This window comes from Lissotriton helveticus, chromosome 1_2, assembly GCF_964261635.1.
Source record: "Lissotriton helveticus chromosome 1_2, aLisHel1.1, whole genome shotgun sequence".
Lineage (NCBI taxonomy): Eukaryota > Metazoa > Chordata > Amphibia > Caudata > Salamandridae > Lissotriton > Lissotriton helveticus.
Window position 1 is genome coordinate 359,521,056 of NC_136058.1, and position 20,614 is coordinate 359,541,669.

At 49.7% G+C, this 20,614-nt stretch overlaps 1 protein-coding gene across 3 annotated transcripts in view; it reads left to right on the forward strand.

Annotated features, from left to right (window-relative positions):
• Nucleotides 1-20,614, forward strand: part of LOC144807919 (membrane-spanning 4-domains subfamily A member 8-like) — a 139,855-nt gene that overhangs the window by 63,160 nt on the left and 56,081 nt on the right. For all 3 annotated transcript variants that reach the window (XM_078673513.1, XM_078673512.1, XM_078673514.1), the window contains exon 3: nt 6,407-6,526. In XM_078673513.1, coding sequence (XP_078529639.1) covers nt 6,407-6,526 — 120 coding nt within the window. The remainder of the gene's footprint in view (nt 1-6,406; nt 6,527-20,614) is intronic.

Sequence of the window (20,614 nt, forward strand, 5' to 3'; positions counted from 1 at the left end):
AGGCCGCGCTCACTAATATCCTATCCAGGGAGCAGTCACTCATATTCCATTCAGCCACGCTCACTAATATTCCATCCAGGGCACAGACACTCATATTCACAATGGATTTTTACAAGTATTCCCCAAAGTGTGGTCTTGTAAATGTTTTATGATTTTACGAGGTCTGGTGTGTAACCCAGTGTTTGCCACTCTTCTAGGGTGGGCTACCAAGGTTTTGCGACCGTGAGATGGCTTCTGCCATTCTGAGAGTGGGTAAAATAGAGTACTTGAGGATAACTAGATGACACACTTTAAAGGAAGTTGTCATCAGGTAGGAGGGATCCTAGTAGCCCATTTGCTAGTCACTGCAACCTTCCCGAAGGGCACTCTCTGGGAATAAAAGGGGCACCCTTGGCATCCGGAACTCAGATCTCACTTGACTGGAAGAAGAGGAGAACTGAAGATGCTCTGCCCTGCTGACCCTGGAACTGGCAAAAAAGGTCTGCACTGACGCTGGACTGTATTTGCTGCGCGTTGGGGTAAAGAAGTAAAGGATTGTGCCTGCTGTGTCATGCTCCTGGATAAGTCGTCCCCCTAACCCAGCTTAAATTAGAGGCTCCAAGAGTCAGTTGGCTGACTTCCTGATCACATCACATGGCCATAAACTCTTAAGGAGCCTGCTGGGGCGAGTTGGTTGCACAATTCACTGGATTGCCACTCCTTGCCACTGTGCTGCATTAGAGACAAGTCCTCGGAGGTTGCACCCCAGCCTGTTGGACTCAAGAGAGTCATCGGAGTGTGGGTTGGTTAGCCACAAGGAGGGTTATTGCCAAAAGAAGGGAACCATTGAATCTGCTGTAATGGGCAACCTGTAGCCAAGTGGTGACTGGACTTCTACTGACCCCCAAGAGGACTTCAAGGGACGTGGACCTCCTGTGACCAGAATCCCCTCACCAGGACCATGAACCGAGGAGTAGCCCCAGGATGACCCTAGTTGATTGCCCAGCATCTTTGGGTATCTTCCGCATTCTGTATCCCTTGCATCAGGACCACTCCCTAGAAATCAATAGCAAAAAGTTACTGACACCGAAACTGGTCTGGAGACTGCTTTTCTGTGGGAAGTAACTGTTTTTTTGGAGCTTGCTGTTCCCTTGACTGGCTTCTGGCTGGATTTGATCGCCCAAATAAATCTTGCCAAAGTTTTTGTGAAAATGTTTCTATGCGCCAAAGCTGTTACATTTTCTAGTGCTTGCTTGCAGTAGAGTAAAAAGCCTTAATGTATTGTTTCTTGCAAAACTCATATCTCCAGAACCCTCCTTTGGATCTTTTTCACTTTGATGTCCATGAATTCATAAACATATACTCTATTTTTAGGTTTCGTAACCTGGCGAGGGGCGAAGCCCCTCCCAGATCGAAATCTGTTGATTTTAATAGTGAGGTTAGGACAGCCTCTGTTTCCAATTGGCTAGCTCCATAAATGGAGGCTAGCCATTGGGAGGCAGAGGCTGTCAATCGCGTTTTCTCTCGAAAACGCGATTCGGGGGCGTTTCTGGTGCTTTTTTTAAGCCCCGCCCCTTTGTCCCGGGCCGCGCTGCCATTGGCTGCCGGCCCGGGACACCCCGTGACGTCATTCCAGGGCCGCGCTGTGATTGGCTGCCGGCCCGGGACACCCCCGTGACGTCAGCCAATCACAGCGCGGCCCGGGACCTGACTTGTTCCCTTTTGTCACTGTTTTACCTTTGGTGTTTTAGTTTCTCCCATTTCCACTATTTGGTCGAAGCCTGGTAAAGCAAAAATAATTTATGGTCCCTACCACCTGCAAATATCGTCACAAAGTAGGCACTGGGGCTAACGCCGATGAGCGAGGGTTAGTCGGGAACAACTCTAGCCACTCGTGTTTAAAACGGTGTCTGCCGACAAGTCTCTTATATCACCCTATTTACTGTAACCATCTGACGTCTTGCCACATCAGGAACTTGAGAAACCTTGCTCAGGCACACAGGGCAGTCAGCGTTTTAGGTGTGACATTAGGTCGCCAAATGGACAGATGGGTCTGCATATTCACGCAATGACACTCGGCAAATTCATTCCCTTACTTTAATTTCTTTCAGGTTAGTTCTGCCCATCTGTCCCAGAGTTCCTGTCAAAACAGGTGTCTGAGGTATTTTCGTGCCAGCCCTTCCTCCGAGGCTGGCAAGTTCACTGACATCACGTGCCATATACCGGAAACCAAGCACTTACTGTCCGGAAAAGTGAGCATTCAGAAACTGACACACCGGAACGGAGGGAGGAAATCATCCGTCTCCGCAAACCGCTCTGTCGGGTGGCCTGCTCTACGCCTTTGCTCGAGCGCGAAATACTCTTACGTCACTCAACTCGTCAAGGGACAAAAGAGTCCCAGACACCTGTTTCCAGCCACCGGGAAAAATGTGCCTAGGAATTGTTTCAGGGCTATTGCTAAACGCCCTGGACTGCTACCATGACAGAAGATGACATTGGACGCAATTAATAATGTAATTGCATTCGTCCATTTGCAGCCGTCACCGCGTTCTGCCCGTCAGTGACCACAGCGTGCAACGTCCGCCTTAGCTGCAATTGCAGGTACGCATCCTGCCCACGGTGAGGACATTTCTCTCTGCCAGTCACCGGGTCAGACTGCTGTCTTCAACTTTCAGCTGCTGCCGCGTTCGCCTTGGATATCTGTTAAGTATGAGTTTATTTTGTGCATGATATTGTCAGCATGCTAAAACCGGACGTTCGCTTTTCGCTCTCTTAAAGGGTATTCTTGTTTAATCAGACTTTACTGTTCTCTATCCTCAGTTAAGCAGGTTCGTGATTTTTGTGGGCAGGGCTTGTTTTGTATTTTCTTTTGGTAGGGCGTGCACTTGTTTTGGGCTTCTTTTCAAGGGGGAGTGTGCTTGTTTTGGATTTCAGACCTGGCAACACGAGTGGCGAGGTGAGACGCAGTCGTGGTATCTGTGCACAGACTCTGTCCATGGGACGGCTTGCCTGCCCCCTCCACTAGCTGCCCCGGTGTCCCCTTGCAGAGCCTGCGGGGGCTGGACGCCCTGCTGTTGTCGTTGGTGTGGCTGCAGCCTTTGGCCGGTAAGGAACTGCAGCTGTGTCTGCTTTGGGTGGAAGGAAGAGGATTGGGGGGGGGGGGGGGTAGATAATCGAGGCAGTATTGCAGAGTGTATTATTTTAGAGGATATACGGGTTATGGGCTTCTGTACGGGCATGGGAGACTTTGGCGGAGACTATGTGTTTTGGGGTATATGGTACTTGAGTAGTCAGTGTTCGTTCCTTTATGAGGGGGGTATGCGGTGGTTTTCTTTTGGGAAGTATTTTCGGTAGGTTGTGCTCTTGTGCATTGTCTACGTTTTTTCGGGATTTGTGTTGCTTTTTAAGGCTATGAGTTGTTTACTTAGAAGTAGTCTGTGTTTTTGTCCGTTTCCATTGGAGAGAGGGTATGCGCAATGTTTTCTTTGGTATGTTTCTGTTCGGGGTGTATGTTTTAAAAGTGTAGGCTTTTCTTTGAGTGCCGTTTTGTGTGTGTATGTGGGGTACGTGTCTTCGGGCGGGCATGAAGGGTATTGTTCTTGCATTACAAAAACCCGCGCACTAAAAATGTATTCTGGTTCAATGATGTGGAACTAAGGAGGGTGACTGCTTTGCAGGTATGGGATGTGGGAGGAGGGTTGAGTTTAGCAGGGTCCGTTATGCAGTAGTTCGTGGGTAAAAACAACTGTTATGGTTGGGCTGCGGCTAGCAGGAAAATAGATGGGCAAGCATGCATGGTATCGGCGGACCAGTCATTAGGGCTACATGTCTGGTTTCATTCGGAACAGTCTATTGATGTGGAGAAGTGTGGCTCAATGGTTAGAGCGGCAGACCCTGATGCAGAGGTCTGGCCCCGGACCAGGGTTCTATTCCCGCCTCGGCGGGTCTTGGGCTCAATCTCCCCGGACCTGATAATTCTCGCCTTGGTGCCTAGTCTAATCATGGGTCCCACTCTGTGACTCTGGGCAATAGCTTGCTTAATCTCCACAACGGCCCCAGCATGCACCACCTCGTTTTATTTTATTCTAATTGTAACAGATCTTTGTGTAGTGTGCAGAGTAGTGAGTGTGCAGAGTAGTGAGTGTACAGAGTAGTGAGTGTGCAGAGTAGTGAGTGTGCAGAGTAGTGAGTGTGCAGAGTAGTGAGTAGCTAGGGAGTGCAGGGGGAGTGCAGGGGGAGTAGCTAGGGAGTGCAGGGGGAGTAGCTAGGGAGTGCAGGGGGAGTGCAGAGTGAGTAGCTAGGGAGTGCAGAGTGAGTAGCTAGGGAGTGCAGGGGGAGTGCAGAGTGACTGCCGACATTAAGCTAATGGCAATGTAAATGACAATGCCATTTATTTATCTGTTTTCAAAACCAACACATAAATACAAATGTTGTCATTTACAATGCCAATAGCTCTAACTTTTCCAAAGGCGAAACCATTGCATTGTAAATGCTTGTTATAAATTGGTGTCAGATTTCTCGAGTGTTATGTTTTTTTCTTCTACAGTTGTTTTGGTGCTGTTTAAATGCTTTACTCTTGATCCTTTATGTAAGCATGTCTGCTCAGAGCCACAGCTACCTAGGGTTGAGCTAAAGGCTTGACAAATGATACCTGACTCATCCTAAAAGGGTTGGTTGGTAGTGTATAACACTTTGAAGTGACACAACCACACCATACAATAGTGCTCGAAAAATCCTAAAAATGTTACTAGGCCTGCAAGTCTAGTAACTTTAAAAATCTCCTCAACCTAACAGTAACATACTTGATCTCTGTCTCTGAATGCCGGCAAAAATGACAAGATAACAAGATTTAAAGGCATCCTTATTGCTCATTTACTTTGTGAGCAATAAAAATATCTTTAAATCTTGTTATCTTGTCACATTTGCTCCGCTTTCAGAGACAGAGGTGATAGGTCAGTTAGTCTTTTCACTCCCCAGAAAGGGCAAGTAGGCCCTAAAAATAGCTCATCCTGAATAAATCTGGCTCGCCATAGTGAGTGGGCAAGTGGATTTTGTTCCAGCCCTGATATAATACACCCCATTTCAGCACATACGGTAAGGTCGAAGACAATGTCTCAGAAGAAACATAACAATCACAACATCTGAGAAAAGGGGCCATAGGCATACACCCTCATCTGGCTGAAAACAAGAGTAAAGCTCTTGCATGAAGAGTAAAGTACAGCTCCTCCTATGAGACCATAATTTGTTTAAATCCAACTCCTAAACAATGCTATGTCTCATTTACAACCAGAGTAAAGTCCTAAAATGGGACCTAGATAAGTTTATATTCAAAGTAGAGCTTTTACAACAAGATCATTCCAAACAGTCTCACACATCTCTCTTGTGGAGATACTGGTGAGCATTTGCAGGTACCATTTCTGAAGCATGTCTGACTCATGCAGCTGTTCCCTCTGAGTGCACTGATTTTCTGCTCTGTACAGCTGATGGTCAGTGTGCTGACCTGTAAAGCACATCAGCTAATTGCAGTTCTTTTCTTGCCTTGTTTGAACCATAAAGAAGAAACATTTCACGAGAAGGGAGATCCATTGGTACATGCCAACCACCTCTTAGGTCCCTGGCAGCTTTACCACTCTTAGCTCACCTTCAGGTGGTATATGTAGATCTGAAAGGCAGCACAGAAATCCTGCAGGTAACTCTGTGACCCCCTTGTTTCAGGCTGCAAGTGGAGAGGGGGATTCTGGGTTCCCTCCTGTGGTTCCACTGTCATGCCAGCTTCTCGCGCCTCGATAGGTGGACCGGCAGTTGTCCACCTACATGACCGTGCAAGGGAGAGAGAGACTCAAGCTGAATGTGCAGTGTGAAATGGTGTTTGGGAAACTCTAGTGTGTGCTGAAAGACACTACTTGGCACAAGCCAGCATGTTCATGGTATCCATCAGCCTCAAGCCATAGCAACACTCAAAAGCATTCATGGAAGCTGAGATGTTAAGGCCATCTTATCACACGCCCGTCTTTGCCAATCACCACTCTAAAATGCTAAGATCCACAAAATATATTGACCTGATGCCTAATGTGAAAGCTACTTATTGGCTTTGCCAATGCTTGTTTCAAGCAGTAAGTGAAGCGAGCTGGCCAAAAAAAAGCCATTAGTAAGGTGCTTTTATCTCCAGCTTCTGTTTGTTCATTGCTCATAATGAATGATCTTGGTTGGGCCAGACTGAAAAAGGACAGATGGTTGGGCTAGTCTTTTTTTCCTTTCTATGTTTACTGTGCCCTAAGAAAGAAGGAGGCGCATGGGCGGGCCAGATAATAAAGAGTGAGATTGATGGAAAGGTGGGTAAGGGGAAAATGAAGTGTAAGGAGGAAGAAGAGTAAAGGAATGCCCATGTGGGATGTCTCACCCTTACTGTGCATTATTCTTGCTTCAGGTGGTACAGATGACAGTTGGTGCCATACACATCATATTTGGAGGCCTCCTACGAGCTGCTTATGTCGGTCAAACCAGCATTACGCTGCTGTCGAAAGTGCCCACCTGGGCCGGAGTGCTGGTGAGTAGGCATTTCACAAACTTATTTCCTGATTGGGCTCCTGTTACAGCTGAATTATCTGGTAGTTATGGATGTTGCTGGTTTGTCTCATGTACTTTATTTCAGGTTTTTCAAGTGCTCTAGTGCCAACACTTGGCCTCTAGGTGCTGAAATGTAACATTGAGACTATAGTACATATTAGATTTGGGGGTCTCTGGTTGGCACAGGTGGGTACTTGTGACAAGTAGGGACCCTCTCCTCTAGTCAGGACAAGGGGATTACACACCTAAAATAACCCCTGCTCACCCTCTAGGTTGCGTGGCGCGAGCAGTCAAGGCTTATTTCAGAGGCGTTGTAAGTTAAGCAGTTGTGACCACATACGGTAACCCAGTGACCACACTACAAATGGACACCACACAGGTTTTATATAAAAAATAAGAAGACTTTATATAGAGTTACCACAAGACCATAAACAACAAAAATACACACTATGATTACTTTAAGATGGTAGATTAAGCTTAGTTCAGTTCAGTTCTTAGATGCGACACTCTGCGTCAATGTACCTTAAGTTGCATTGCGCTTCCATGACAAGCAATGTCGCAGCGATAGGAAATGCTGCAAAGTTCAGATACAAAGAAATAAAGACGTGAAGATCTTCCAGATGCGGCACGCTTCTCTGGGATGCGAGAAGTTCTCGGTCTGATGCGTGGACTACATCGGCGACATCCAAGATGCGACGGCAGCAGCTCCAGCTGCGATGCTCTTCTCCACGATGCGTGAAGCTTCTGCTCGATGCGACAACTACAGCGGCGACATCCAAGATGCGACAGCAGCAGCTCTGACGGCGGCGCGCTTCTCGGGGATGTGAGTTGCTCTTGGTCGATGCGGTGCAATGCGACAGTTCCAGCGGCGACAACCTCCTTCTCCGGAGTTGTGACGCCATGCACAGCGACGACGACACGCGCCGACCTCGTTGGGAGATTCTTCTCCTGATGCGGTGCAGTGCGACAACTACAGCGGGGACACCCTCCTTCTTCGGAGTTGCGACGGCAGCAGCAGCGACGGCGACACGCTTCTTCTTCGTTGCGGAGCGCTTCTCTCCGATGCGGTGCAGTGCAACAATTCCAGCAGCGACACCCTCCTTTCTCCGGAGTTGCGACGGCAGGCACAGCGACACGCTTCTTCTCATTGAGTCGCGCTTCCAGCTCCTTGCGGCACGCAGTTCCTCAGAAGGCCCAAAACAGCAGCAGGCACTTCCAAAAGAACTCTGGGGAGCTGGGGGGTGAAGTCTGTTGTCCCTGAGACTTCAGCAGGAGGCAAGCTCTTTTCCAAGCCCTTGGAGATTCTTCACAAGTTGAAAGCAAAGTACACAACGTTCCTTTCTCCTACCTTTGGCAGTAAGGCAACCACTGCAGGCCAATCCCCCAAGCAGCACTTCAGCTTGGGAATAGTCTCTCCTCAGTTTCTTCAGGTTCCTCTCCTCAGTAAAGGTTTCTTCTTGTAGTCCAAAAGTGATCTAATTTCTTGGAAGCAGGGTCCCATTATTTATACCCCAAAATCCTTTGTTCTCTGAGGGGAGAGGGGCCTGTGCCTAGTCCAAACCAGTTCCTGAGCACCCTGTTTACCAGACTCCTCCTTTCCTTTCACAGTGCAGGGCATGCACATCAGACGTCCCACAGGAGATGGAGCCAGCATTGTGGAAGGCAAGTACAGTCCTGGAGCACTCTGTTTACAGGACTCCTTCTCTTCTTTCAGTGTGCAGGGCAGAGACATCAGCCGCTCCCCAGGGGGTGGAGCCAGCTTTGTGGAAGGCAGGCACAGCACTATTCAGGGTTCAGGTGAACTCCTCCCTCCCATCTAGATGCAGATCTCTCTGTTCACCACTGGGTGACTCAGCCTGTGTCCTGGAATTCCCCTGCTCTGTCATTCACAAAAACCAGACATAGGAATACACAAACTAGCAGAGGCAGGTTTGAATGGTTAGACAAGCAAATACCTACTTTCTAAAAGTGATATTTGCAAACACAGAATATTAAAATAAACTTTACTAAAAGATGTATTTTATTATTCTGAGTTCAGGCATACTAAACTCGAATTTCTACCATGTTCTCTGAGCCTGTTAGGATTATAAAATGTAACAATTCTAACAGACCATTCTGGCCTATGGAGAACTGGTAGCATTGCAATAGCGAAAAACAAAAATTTCTGTAATTCACTATTAGGACATGCCACACACATCAGGGCTTGTCCTACCTTATACTTACAATGCACCCTGATCTTGGGCCTACCATAGGGGTGACTGAATTAAAGGGAAGGTTTAGGGACTGGGAAGTGGGTGCACTTGCCCAGTCAGCATGACAGTACCAGACTGTACGCAGGCTCTGCAATGGCAGACCTTAGACACATTTTACAAGGCTGCTTCTGTGGGTGGCACAACCAGTGCTGCAGGCCCACCAGCAGCATTTGGATTACACGCCCTGGCACACTCAGTGCACTAGACTAGGGTCTGACAAGTAAACCAAAATAGCCAAACATGGAATCACTAATCCATACATCAATTTACAAAAGGGAGCACTTGCACTGTGGCACTGAATAGCAGTGGCACAGTGCCCAAAGCATCTAACACCAGCAAAAATACATGAGGCAACAGCAAAAATGGAAGGGAGACCCACGCCAGTGGTGCCAGGTCTAACACATGTCCCCTCCAGCTGAAAAGTGGGAAGAACTACCCTAACTCCTGGGAGTTCTCTTCACTAAGGTGGAAAAATCTGGACAGACCATCAGCGTTGGCGTTTTCTGTACCAGGGCCGTGTTCCACCGTAAAGTCCATACCCTGTAGGGAGATGGACAACCTCAACAGCTTTGGATTCTCACCCCTCATCTGCATCAACCTTCTGAGGGGTCTGTGGGCTGTCTGAACCCGGAAGTGAGTCCCAAACAGGTATGGTCTTAGCTTCTTCAGTGCCCAGACCAAAAGGAAATGCCTCACGCTCAATAGAACTCCACCTCTGTTCCCGTGGAAGTAACCTTCTACTGATAAAGGCTACAGGTTGATCAAGGACCTCCTCATTCATATGTGACAAAACAGCCTCCACACCATGCTCTGAAGCATCTGTCTGGACAATGAACTCTCTTGAGAAGTTGGGTGCCAGGCGCACGGGCGCCGCGCACCTGGCAGCTTTCAGGGCCTCAAAGGCTTTCTGACAGGTGTCAGTCCAAATCACTTTCTTGGGCTGCTTCCTGGAAGTCAGCTCTGTCAAGGGTGCAACAGTGTTGCCATATCCCTTGACAAACCTCCTGTAATACCCTGTGAGACCTAAAAAGGCTTTCACCTCTGTCATGGTTTTGGGTGGCTCCCAAGCCAGGAAGGTTTTAATCTTGGGTTGTAGGGGCGCCACCTGGCCGCTCCCAACTTGTTGTCCCAAGTACACCACAGACCCCTGCCCGATCTGTCACTTACTCGCCTTGACCGTGAGGCCTGCTCTCCGCAGTGCCAACACTTCCCAGAGGTGGCGCAGATGTTCCTCCCAACTGACACTGAACACTGCGATATCATCTAGGTAGGCGGCACTGAATTCCTCCAGTCCAACCAACACCTGGTTGACCAACCTCTGGAAGGTGGCAGGGTCATTCTTCATTCCAAAAGGCATAACCCGGAACTGGAAATGCCCATCTGGTGTGGAAAATGCTGACCTCTCATTTGCCCCACCAGTCAAGGCGATCTGCCAGCACCCAAACGTTAAATCAAACGTGCTGAGGTACCGTGCAGCCCCTAGACGATCAATGAGCTCAACAGCTCTGGGGATGGGGTGCGTGTCAGGCTTCGTGACTGAATTGAGCCCTCAGTAGTCCACACAGAACCGGAGTTCAGGTGTGGCACCCTGTGCTGCAGCCTTTGGGACCACTGGGCTGGCCCAAGGACTGCTAGATGACTCAATCACCCCAAGTGCAAGCATCTTTGAGACCTCCTCTTTAATGCAAGCCCTCACCCTATCAGTTACCCTGTAAGACTTGTGCTTTACAGGTTAGCTGTCTCCTGTGTCCACATAATGGACCCACCAATCTGTGACACCAGAACCAGGGAAAACAGATCAGAAAACTGTCCCCGAAACTGCTGGCAGTATTCTGTTGCTCAGGGGTCAGGGTAGAAGAGAGGTTAACACCATCCACTGACCTGAGGCTGACAGGAGGCTGACAGGAGGTCAGGAAGAGGTTCAGTCTCCTCCTCCATCCCAGCATCTGTTGCCAAGAGCATGCCCACTTCAGACCTCTCTAAGTGGGGCTTAAGGCGGTTGACATGTAGGACCCTCAAGGTGTTCCTAGGAGACCGCAAGTCCACCAAGTTGGTAACAGGACTCTTGCGCTCCACAACCTCAAAAGGTCCGGTCCACTTATCTTGGAGCCCACAGGGCTCCACTGGGGCCATGACCCACAACTTCTGTCCAGGCCTAAGCTCTACCAGAGTGGCATTCTGGTCATATCAGCACTTCATCTCTTCCTAGCTGGCCTCCAGATTCGCCTGAGCGAGTTCACTGAAGCACCTGGTCTGCTTCCTGAAGGACAACATGTAGCTATATACATCCTGGGGAGGTTTCCTGGGAGATTGCTCCCAGCCTTCTTTAACCAGACTCAGAGGTCCTCTGACCGGGTGTCCATAGAGAAGCTCAAAGGGACTGAACCCTAGAGATTTCTGTGGCACCTCCCGGTTTGCAAACAGCAGGCATGGTAAGAGGACGTCCCACTTATGCCTCATGGGTTCCTCAAGACCCATTATCATGCCCTTCAGGGTCCGGTTGAACCTTTCAACCAACCCATTTCCTTGGGGGTGGTAAGGAGTGGTGAACTTGTAAGTTACACCGCACTCCTGCCACAGGGACTTCATATACTTGGAAATGAAGTTGGGTCCCCGGTCAGACACTACCTCGCGAGGGAATCCCACTCGGGAGAAAATTCCCATCAGTGCTCGTCCCACCATGGGGGCCCGTCATTGTCCTCAGAGGTATGGCTTCCGGGTACCGGGTGGCATGGTCCACCAAGACCAGGATGAACCTGTTGCCCATGGCTGTATTGGGGTCCAGTGGCCCTACAATGTCAATCCCACCCTCTCAAAGGGGGTACTGACCAAAGGGAATGGCTGGAGAGGAGCCTTGTGATTCCTCCCACTCTTTCCACTTGCCTGGCAAGTGTGACAAATCCTGCAATGAGTATCAGAACCCTTGCATATCTGGGGCCAGTGAAAGTGGGTGACAAGCCTCTCAAATGTCTTGTTCTGCCCCAAATGTCCTGCTAATGGCACATCATGAGCCAGCCCCAGTAGGAAGGCTCTGAACTTCTGGGGTACCACCAGCACACGGGCTGACCCAGGTTCAGCAACCTTAGGCTCACTATACAGGAGACCATTCTCCCAGTAGATCCAATGGGATCCTGACTGATCACCTGCTGCCTGGCCTTACAGCCTGTTGCCGCAAGCCCACAAGAGAAGGGCACTCTCTCTGCTCCTTGCAGAAGTCTTCCCTGGAGGGACCTCCTTCTTGCTGCCAATGGGTCAGCTTAGGCAGATCTCCCAGTTCAGCTATCTGTTCCCCGGTAGGCTCCAGGGCATCCCCCTCAGGGTCTACCTCCTCCTAGGCTGTGGGAACTTCGGGGGCCGGTTTCCCCTGCCCCTCGCCATTTCTCTCTTCGGCAGGTTCCTGGGCCTCCCTCTCAGGCTCCAGGTCCTCTTGAGAACCCCTACTGGCTGACATTGACCGGGTGGTCATGCACGTCCAGTCAGGCAGTCCAACCATCTTCAAGTGAGTTGTTTTCTCCACCTTTTCCCAAGGGGAACAAACAGTCAACAGGCATGGCGGGCCTCACAGCTACCTGAAGAGTACCAGAGACCCCCCCCCCACTCAAAGGGAACCTGAGCCATTGGACAATGATTCTCTGTGTTGTCGGCGTTAACAACTTGACAAAATGCATGAGGGACAATCTGCTCCTGAGACACCAGGTGACACCAGACAGCTGTCACACTGGCTCCTGTATCTCTAAGATCCTCCACCGTTTGGAAATTGACGGTCACTCACTGCCAATATTTCTTAGTGTTCCTGGGCAGTTGAGCCTCTGAGACCACCTCACTGTCTCCTAAAGAGACTAGGGTCATCTGTGCGGGACCATCCCACCTTGGACATTAATCTCCTCCCCCAAGGCTACACTAGCCATCTGCCGGGGCGGAGCACCAGTGGGTGCTTGTTTGCCAAACAGGCGGCACCTGGTATCATTCGCCTCGTGACCCAGGTCACCACACTTGTAACGTTTCAGGGGCCCCTGGGGACAGGACTACCTGTCGAGCCCCTTGCTTTCTCTCAGGGGGAGGCTGAGAAACTTTCACAGGGTTCCCTTGGGGACTACTTTGGCCCCCTTTGCGGAACTCCTTCTGTGTACCCTGCCCCCCCACTCTTCTGCTGGGGAGCCTGCCCACCTTTGGCTGAGTTTCCATTGTTTCTGAGTTTCTTGTGGACCATGGTACTGACACAGCAGTCCGCCTCCTCAGCAAACTTCCTAGGGTTAGCCAGCTTGCTATCTATCAGATGCTGGCGCAGCGCTGGAAAACAATTATCAGACAAGTGCAACCATGCAATCAAATCAAAGAGACCTTGAAAATCATTAACCTTGCTGCCCTTTACCCAACCATCCAATGCTCTGCTAAAGAAAGTGACATATTCAACCCAAGTACTGTTTTCTAACTTTTTGCATTTGCTGAACCTCTGCCTATAGAGCTCAGGTGTCAAACCATATCTAGGCATCAATGCATCTTTCATGTTGCTGTATGAATTGGGGACTTCAGAAGGCAGGTCTAACAATGTATCCCGCCCCTCACTAAGGAACCTTCCCCACAATCCCGCTCTCCAATCTCTCTCAGGGACCCGGCGGGAAGACATGGCTACCTCATAGGCTCTGAACCACTGACCAATATCGCCATTTTTATAAAACTCCTTCACCACATCCTTGGGAATATACACTCTACTTTCTGTATGTACTGACGGTATGCTGCCACCAGAGGGAGTAATTGCCAAACTTTTAGCTTTTAACTCCAACTCCCTCAAAACGTTTTCATGCTCAAACTGTATTTTCTTTTCCTCAAGATCTAACCTTCTATTTTCTATTTCTAGCTGCCTATTCACCTTGAACTTGGTCATCTCCATTTCATGCCTTCTTGATCTTTCTCTGTCCTCCAAGTCCTCTGGAGAAAGACTTTTGTTAGAGCCAATGCTACCTGCAGGGGAAAGTGCCTTCCTTCCTCGTGAGCCCAATGGCTCTTCCTGTTGTACTTCTGCATCATCATCATCCTCAATCACAGGATTTTTCCTTGCTTCTACCCAGGCCCTCAGCGCCTTGTAGAATTCTTCCTTCACTTTAAATCTAGAAGTGGAAACATTGAATTTCTTGCAAAAGTACTTCATCTGCTTTACTGCGTAGCATTCCAGCCTCTCCTCTACCCATTCACAATTAAGGGAGGCTACAGATTCTGCTCTCTCTACTGAATTAGGCATCTTTCAAAAATAGGCAATCCAAAAAAAATTCAAAAAGGAATCTACCAAAAAGTATGCAGTATCGTTATGGTCTGCACTCACTAAGTAGTGTTCACCACCAGTCACTGTACATTAGTCACAAATGCAAATTCAGAATCCCTTCCGCTGCCTACCAATGTTAGATTTGGGGGTCTCTGGTTGGCACAGGTGGGTACTTGTGACAAGTACGGACCCTATCCTCTATTCAGGACAAGGGGATTACACACCTAAAATAACCCCTGCTCGCCCTCTAGGTTGCATGGCGCGAGCAGTCAAGGCTTATTTCAGAGGCGTTGTAAGTTAAGCAGTTGTGACCACATACAGTAACCCAGTGACAACACTACAGATGGACACCACACAGGTTTTATATTGAAAATATAATTAGACTTTATATAGAGTTACCACAAGACCATAAACAACAAAAATACACACTATGATTACTTTAAGATGGTAGATTAAGCTTAGTACAGTTCAGTTCTTAGATGCGACACTCTGCGTCAATGTACCTTAAGTTGCGTTGCGCTTCCACGACAAGCAATGTCGCAGCGATGGGAAATGCAGCAAAGTTCAGATACAAAGAAAAAAGACGTGAAGATCTTCCAGATGCAGCACGCTTCTCGGGGATGCGAGAAGTTCTCGGTCTGATGCGTGGACTACAGCGGCGACATCCAAGATGCGACAGCAGCAGCTCCAGTGGCGACGCTCTTCTCCACGATGTGTGAAGCTTCCCCTCGATGCAACAACTACAGCGGCGACATCCAAGACGCGACTGCAGCAGCTCCGACGGCGGCGCGCTTCTCGGGGTTGCGAGGTGCTCTTGGTCGATGCGGTGCAATGCGACAGTTCCAGCGGCGACACCCTCCTTCTCCGGAGTTGCAACGGCAGGCACAGCGACGGCGACACGCTCCGACCTCGGTGCAAGATTCTTCTCCTGATGCTGTGCAGTGTGACAACTACAGCATGGCCACCCTCCTTCGGAGTTGCGACGGCAGCAGCAGCGACGGCGACACGCTTCCGGGGGGTGAAGGGGGTGAAGTCTGTTGTCCCTGAGACTTCAGCAGGAGGCAAGCTCTTTTCCAAGCCCTTGGAGATCCTTCACAAGTTGAAAGCAAAGTACACAAAGTTCATTTCTCCTTCCTTTGGCAGTAAGGCAACCACTGCATCCCAATCCCCCAAGCAGCACTTCAGCTTGGGAATAGTCTCTCCTTAGTTTCTTCAGGTTCCTCTCCTCAGTAAAGGTTTCTTCTTGTAGTCCAAAAGTGATCTAATTTCTTGGAAGCAGGGTCCCAATATTTATACCCCCAAATCATTTGTTCTCTGAGGGGAGAGGGGCCTGTGCCTAGTCCAAACCAGTTCCTGAGCACTCTGTTTACCAGACTCCTCCTTTCCTTTCACAGTGCAGGGCATGCACATCAGACACCCCACAGGAGGTTGAGCCAGCTTTGTGGAAGGCAAGTACAGTCCTGGAGCACTCTATTTACAGGACTTCTTCTCTTCTTTAAGTGTGTAGGGCAGAGACATCAGCCGCTCCCCAGGGGGTGGAGCCAGCATTGTGGAAGGCAGGCACAGCCCTATTCAAGGTTCAGGTGAACTCCTCCCTCCCATCTAGATGCAGATCTCTCTATTCACCACTGGGTGACTCAGCCTGTCTCCTGGAATTCCCCAGTCCTGTCACTCACAATAACCAGACATAGGAATAGACAAACTAGCAGAGGCAGGTTTGAATAATCTGACAAGCAAATACCTACTTTCTAAAAGTGGTATTTGCAAACACAGCATATTAAAATAAACTTTACTAAAAGATGTATTTTATTATTCTGAGTTCAGGCATACTAAACTCGAATTTCTACCATGTTCTCTGAGCCTGTTAGGATTATAAAATGTAACAATTCTAACAGCCCATTCTGGCCTTTGGAGAACAGGTAGCCTTGCAATGATGAAAAACGAAAATGGCTGTAATTCACTATTAGGACATGCCACACACATCAGGGCTTGTCCTACCTTTTATACCAGCCCACGGGACGGAGTCAGCATTGGTGACTGTCCTGGATGATCTTAGGACTCGTTCCGATCAAGGTCGAGCAGCCTTTTTAGTGCTGCTCGACATGTCGGCCGCATTCGACACGGTCAGCCATGCGATCTTGATCAGGAGGCTGGAGGAGGCGGGGTTGTCTGGCCTAGCCCTTGAGTGGCTGGTGTCGTATCTTAGTCACAGACACCAGGTGGTGGCCCTGCCACCCTTCAAATCTAACATCAGAAGGGTTGGTCAGGGTGTACCCCAGGGGTCGGCCATCAGCCCAATTCTTTTCAATCTCTACCTCCGCCCCCTGGTCAAGTTAATAAAATCTTTTGGCATAGCAGTCACCAATTACGCTGACGACACCCAGCTTGTCTTTTCTTTTGAGGGCAAGGAGGCTGTGTCACAAGAAACTTTTCACCGCTGCATGATATCTACGGCGGAATTGCTGAGTCAAAATTCGTTGCAATTCAACAGCTCCAAAACCGAGGTGTTGCACTGTTCAACAGATCGCATTCCAAGGCCTCTTCCACAGGACTTTTGGCCCCCTTCCTTTCAGGGCACTAGTGCGCCGGCTGACTCTGTTCGGAACCTGGGGGTGATGTTTGGTTCCAACCTTCCGCTGGACGTGGCCGTGAACAAAACGGTGGGCACTTGTATGGCCCTGCTTCGCACGCTGCGGAAAATCTTACCCTTGCTTCCCGCGCAGTCTAGGCCAGAGGTAGTGCGGAGCATTGTCTTGAGTAGACTCGATTATTGCAACGCACTACTTATGGGGGCGCCAACGACTTTGGTGGGGAAACCGCAGCGTGTGCAGAACTTTGCTGCTAAATTGGCTCTTTCGCGTCCTCGCTCTGATTCCTTTGTAAAGGCACTAAAGGATCTCCATTGGTTGCCAGTCTCTCAGCGGATTGATTTTAAAGCCCTCTGCTTGGTGTTTAGGGCCCTTCATGGCCAGGGACCGGCACCATTGCAAGACTTGTTCTCCTGGTATACTCCTTCCAGATCTCTCCGTTCGGCCTCAGCCTGCTTGGTATCAGTTCCCAAGATTCTGAGATCCCGGATGGGAGGCCCATCCTTTAGGTTTAATGCAGCAAGACTGTGGAACTCCTTGCCGCTGGGGTTGAGAACCACGGGAGATATTACTTCCTTCAAGAAAGCCTTAAAAACTCACCTCTTTCCCAGAGCAGAGTAAGTGGGACAGTAGCTGGTAACATCTTGTATGGATGATCAAAGTCTAAGCGCCAGGATGCCCGTTGGGTGACAGACATAGCGCTATATAAGTATGCCAATACATACATACATACATACTTACAATGCACCCTGCCCTTGGGCCTACCATAGGGGTGACTGATATGAAGAAAAGGGAAGGTTTAGGGCCTGGCAAGTGGGTGCACAAGCCCAGTCAGCATGACAGTACCAGACTGCACGCAGGCTCTGCAATGGCAGACCTTAGACACATTTTACAAGGCTGCTTCTGTGGGTGGCACAATCAGGGCTGCAGGCCCACCAGCAGCATTTGGATTACACGCCCTGGCACACTTAGTGCACTAGACTAGGGTCTGACAAGTAAACCAAAATAGCCAAACATGGAATCACAAATCCATACATCAATTTACAAAAGGGAGCCCTTGCACTGTGGCACTGAATAGCAGTGGTACAGTGCCCAAAGCAAGTAACACCAGCAAAAATACATGAGGCAACAGCAAAAATGGAAGGGAGACCCACGCCAATGGTGGCAGGTCTAACAGTACACCATCAATGGTAATGCCTGAACAGCCTGTCTGTGGATGCAAAGATGCTGGGTAGAAGAATTAGGAAATGTGAGAACTCACTTGTTGTAGGACTGACCTGCAAAATGTTCACTATGTCAAAATGGCATTAATACTTGGGCTTAGAAGCATTAACTAGTCCTACTAGGTGAGTGTGAGTTCAGGACCAATACACCTGCATAGAATGCCCAGTGGTAAGTAGGTGGAGATGGTGGACTCCCTTAGCCTTCTCATGGTTCATGCTCATTTCTTTGAACTTCAACCCCTTGACCATTATGACCCAGTGATGCTGCTGAGGGGCATGGGAGGTGGGACCCTGTAAGAATGTAGGAAGCCTCCCCGATGTAATGTCTGTGCCATATAATGTCATGCACCGGCACGCAGGGCATGTTTGTAGAGGAAGCAAAAGATTAGAGGACTGCATTCAGATCTCGGAGGGGACTGCAGCACTTTTTCATTTTTTGGAAAATGATGCAAGATTCCACTCTGAATCAGTAAGTGGCAGCTATGCTATACTATGAGGATCTCTGAATTGCATGGGTACCACCCGTAGGCTTCCCAGCGCAACCTATGCAAGAGGCTACATTTCTTTGGGCCACAGAATCAAGGGCGAGATGTACGAAGCTTTTTCCAGCTTGCAAATGGCCTGATTCGCAGAATAGGGCCATTTGCAACCTTAAAAATGCATTTTAATTGTATAAAGTCCTACTTGCGATTCGGTAAGCCTTTACCAAACTTCGATGCCCCTGCATCGGAGGGTTCCGGTGGATCCAGGCCTGGATCCGTATCGACGCTGGTTGATCTTACCCGACCTTCCCTGGCGTCAATCCAGGTGACAACGCCCCCAGCGCCAACCGTGGCCCCGGTCGTCGCTGTCCCCATCCGCACCCCCGGGATGACCTCGGAGCCGGACCGATGTCGGATCCGTCGCCGGAGGGTACTTTTTTCCTGTGTTCATTCCTGGTGTTCCTTATCACCCAGTACTGGTAGGGGTCGCTGTACCATTTATCAGACCAGCTATAAGAGCCGGACTGGAGAGAGGACCTGGGTGACGCCAGTGGTCTAGACACTTCTTCAGACCGTGGCATGCTTTCTCCCCCTGCCATGGCTACGGAGGAGGGAGAGTCTCACACTGTGGTGGTGCGAAGGGCAGCCAACGTCTTGGGCCTGATAGAGGTGCTTCAACCTGTGTCATCCTCTTCAGAACCCCTCCTGCCGCTCAATGAAGCCCTCAGTGACATCCTTCTAGGCACCCGGTTCAGGCCCAGCGTAGGTGCTTCTGTGGAAAGGGCGATTGCCCGCTGCCACCTCTTGGCCCGTGGCGATCCAGTTTTCCTCTCCCAATAACCTTCCCCCGAGAGGTTGGTAGTCCAAGCCTCTTCTTCTTCTCCCAGATAGGGAATCCCAAAAGCTGGATCACCTATGGGAAGCGTATGTTCTGTTCCTCCAGCTTGGCACTGCGCTCCGTGAATACACCATGCCTCTTGGGCCAATACTCCCATCCCATCTGCAATATGGTTGCGCAGGTATGCCTCCAGGCCTTAGTGGCTAGAGGAGACCCGGGACATTCTTTCCCAGGCATTGGAGGATGGGAGAGATGCAGCCAAATTCACGATAAGATGTGGACTGGATACCGCCGACTCACAAGGCAGAAAAATTGCCACATCATTAGCCCTTAGGCGCTACGCCTAGTTGAGGACGTCTGGTTTTTTGGGGATGTTCAGTTAACATTTATGGACTTGCTCTTCGATGGCTGTCGCATTTTTGGCAACAAAGCAGACACGGCGCTGGAGCGCTTTAAAGATTCATTGGCTACAGCCAGATCTTTGGGCCTTACTGCATCTTCCCGTCCCCCCCAGTCTGCTTTTCACCCTTTTCGTGGCTACGGAAGGGGCACCCACCACGCCCAGCCACCGGTTCACACAAGCTGGCAAGCCTCTGCGTGGCCGCGGACATGCGACCCAGCAACGCCTTGTTGTCTGGGAACCAGTGGGCGGGCCAGTCCACCCTGTCCCCCCCTGCGGCAGCCTCCAGACCCTCATAGGCTAACATTTCAAGCCCATCAACAGCCAGTGGGCTGGAGGATTTGCCACACCTCCCCCACTAGCACTCCATCATGTCAGACCTCTGGGTTTTGCAAATAGTCCAAAGGGGATACTCTCTCCCCTTCTATACTTACCCTCCCTCCATCCCACCGACTTTCGACAACTTGTCGGAGGATCATTTGGCTCTTCTTTGCCAGGAAGTCTCCTTTCTTTTGGCCAAGGGAGCAATAGAGAGGGTCCAACACAAGAAGTAGGTAGTGGTTGGTACTCCTTCTACTTTCTGGTGCCCAAGAAGGACAAAGGACTGCATCCTATCTTAGACCTTCGGGCCCTCAACCGTTTCCTCCAGAAGGAGAAGTTCAGAATCCTCACGTTGACTCAGGTCCTCTCTGCCCTTCATCCCAAGTCAAGTCAAGTCAAGAGATTTATATAGCGCGCTACATACCCAGAGGGTCTCAAGGCGCTTGAAGAAGGGTGGGTAATTACTTGTCGAATATCCACGTTTTAAGTTGCTTTCTGAATGCTAGGTGGTTCTGAGTAAGGCGAAGGTGAGTGGGAAGTGAGTTCCAGGTTTTGGCTGCCAGGTAGGAGAAGGATCTACCTCCCATGGTGGTTTTGTTGATGCGAGGTACAGTGGCAAGGGCTTGGTTGGAGGATCGTAGCTGGCTGGAGGGGGTGTAGAAGGACAGTCGTGTGTTGAGGCATTCGGGTCCAAGTTCGTAAAG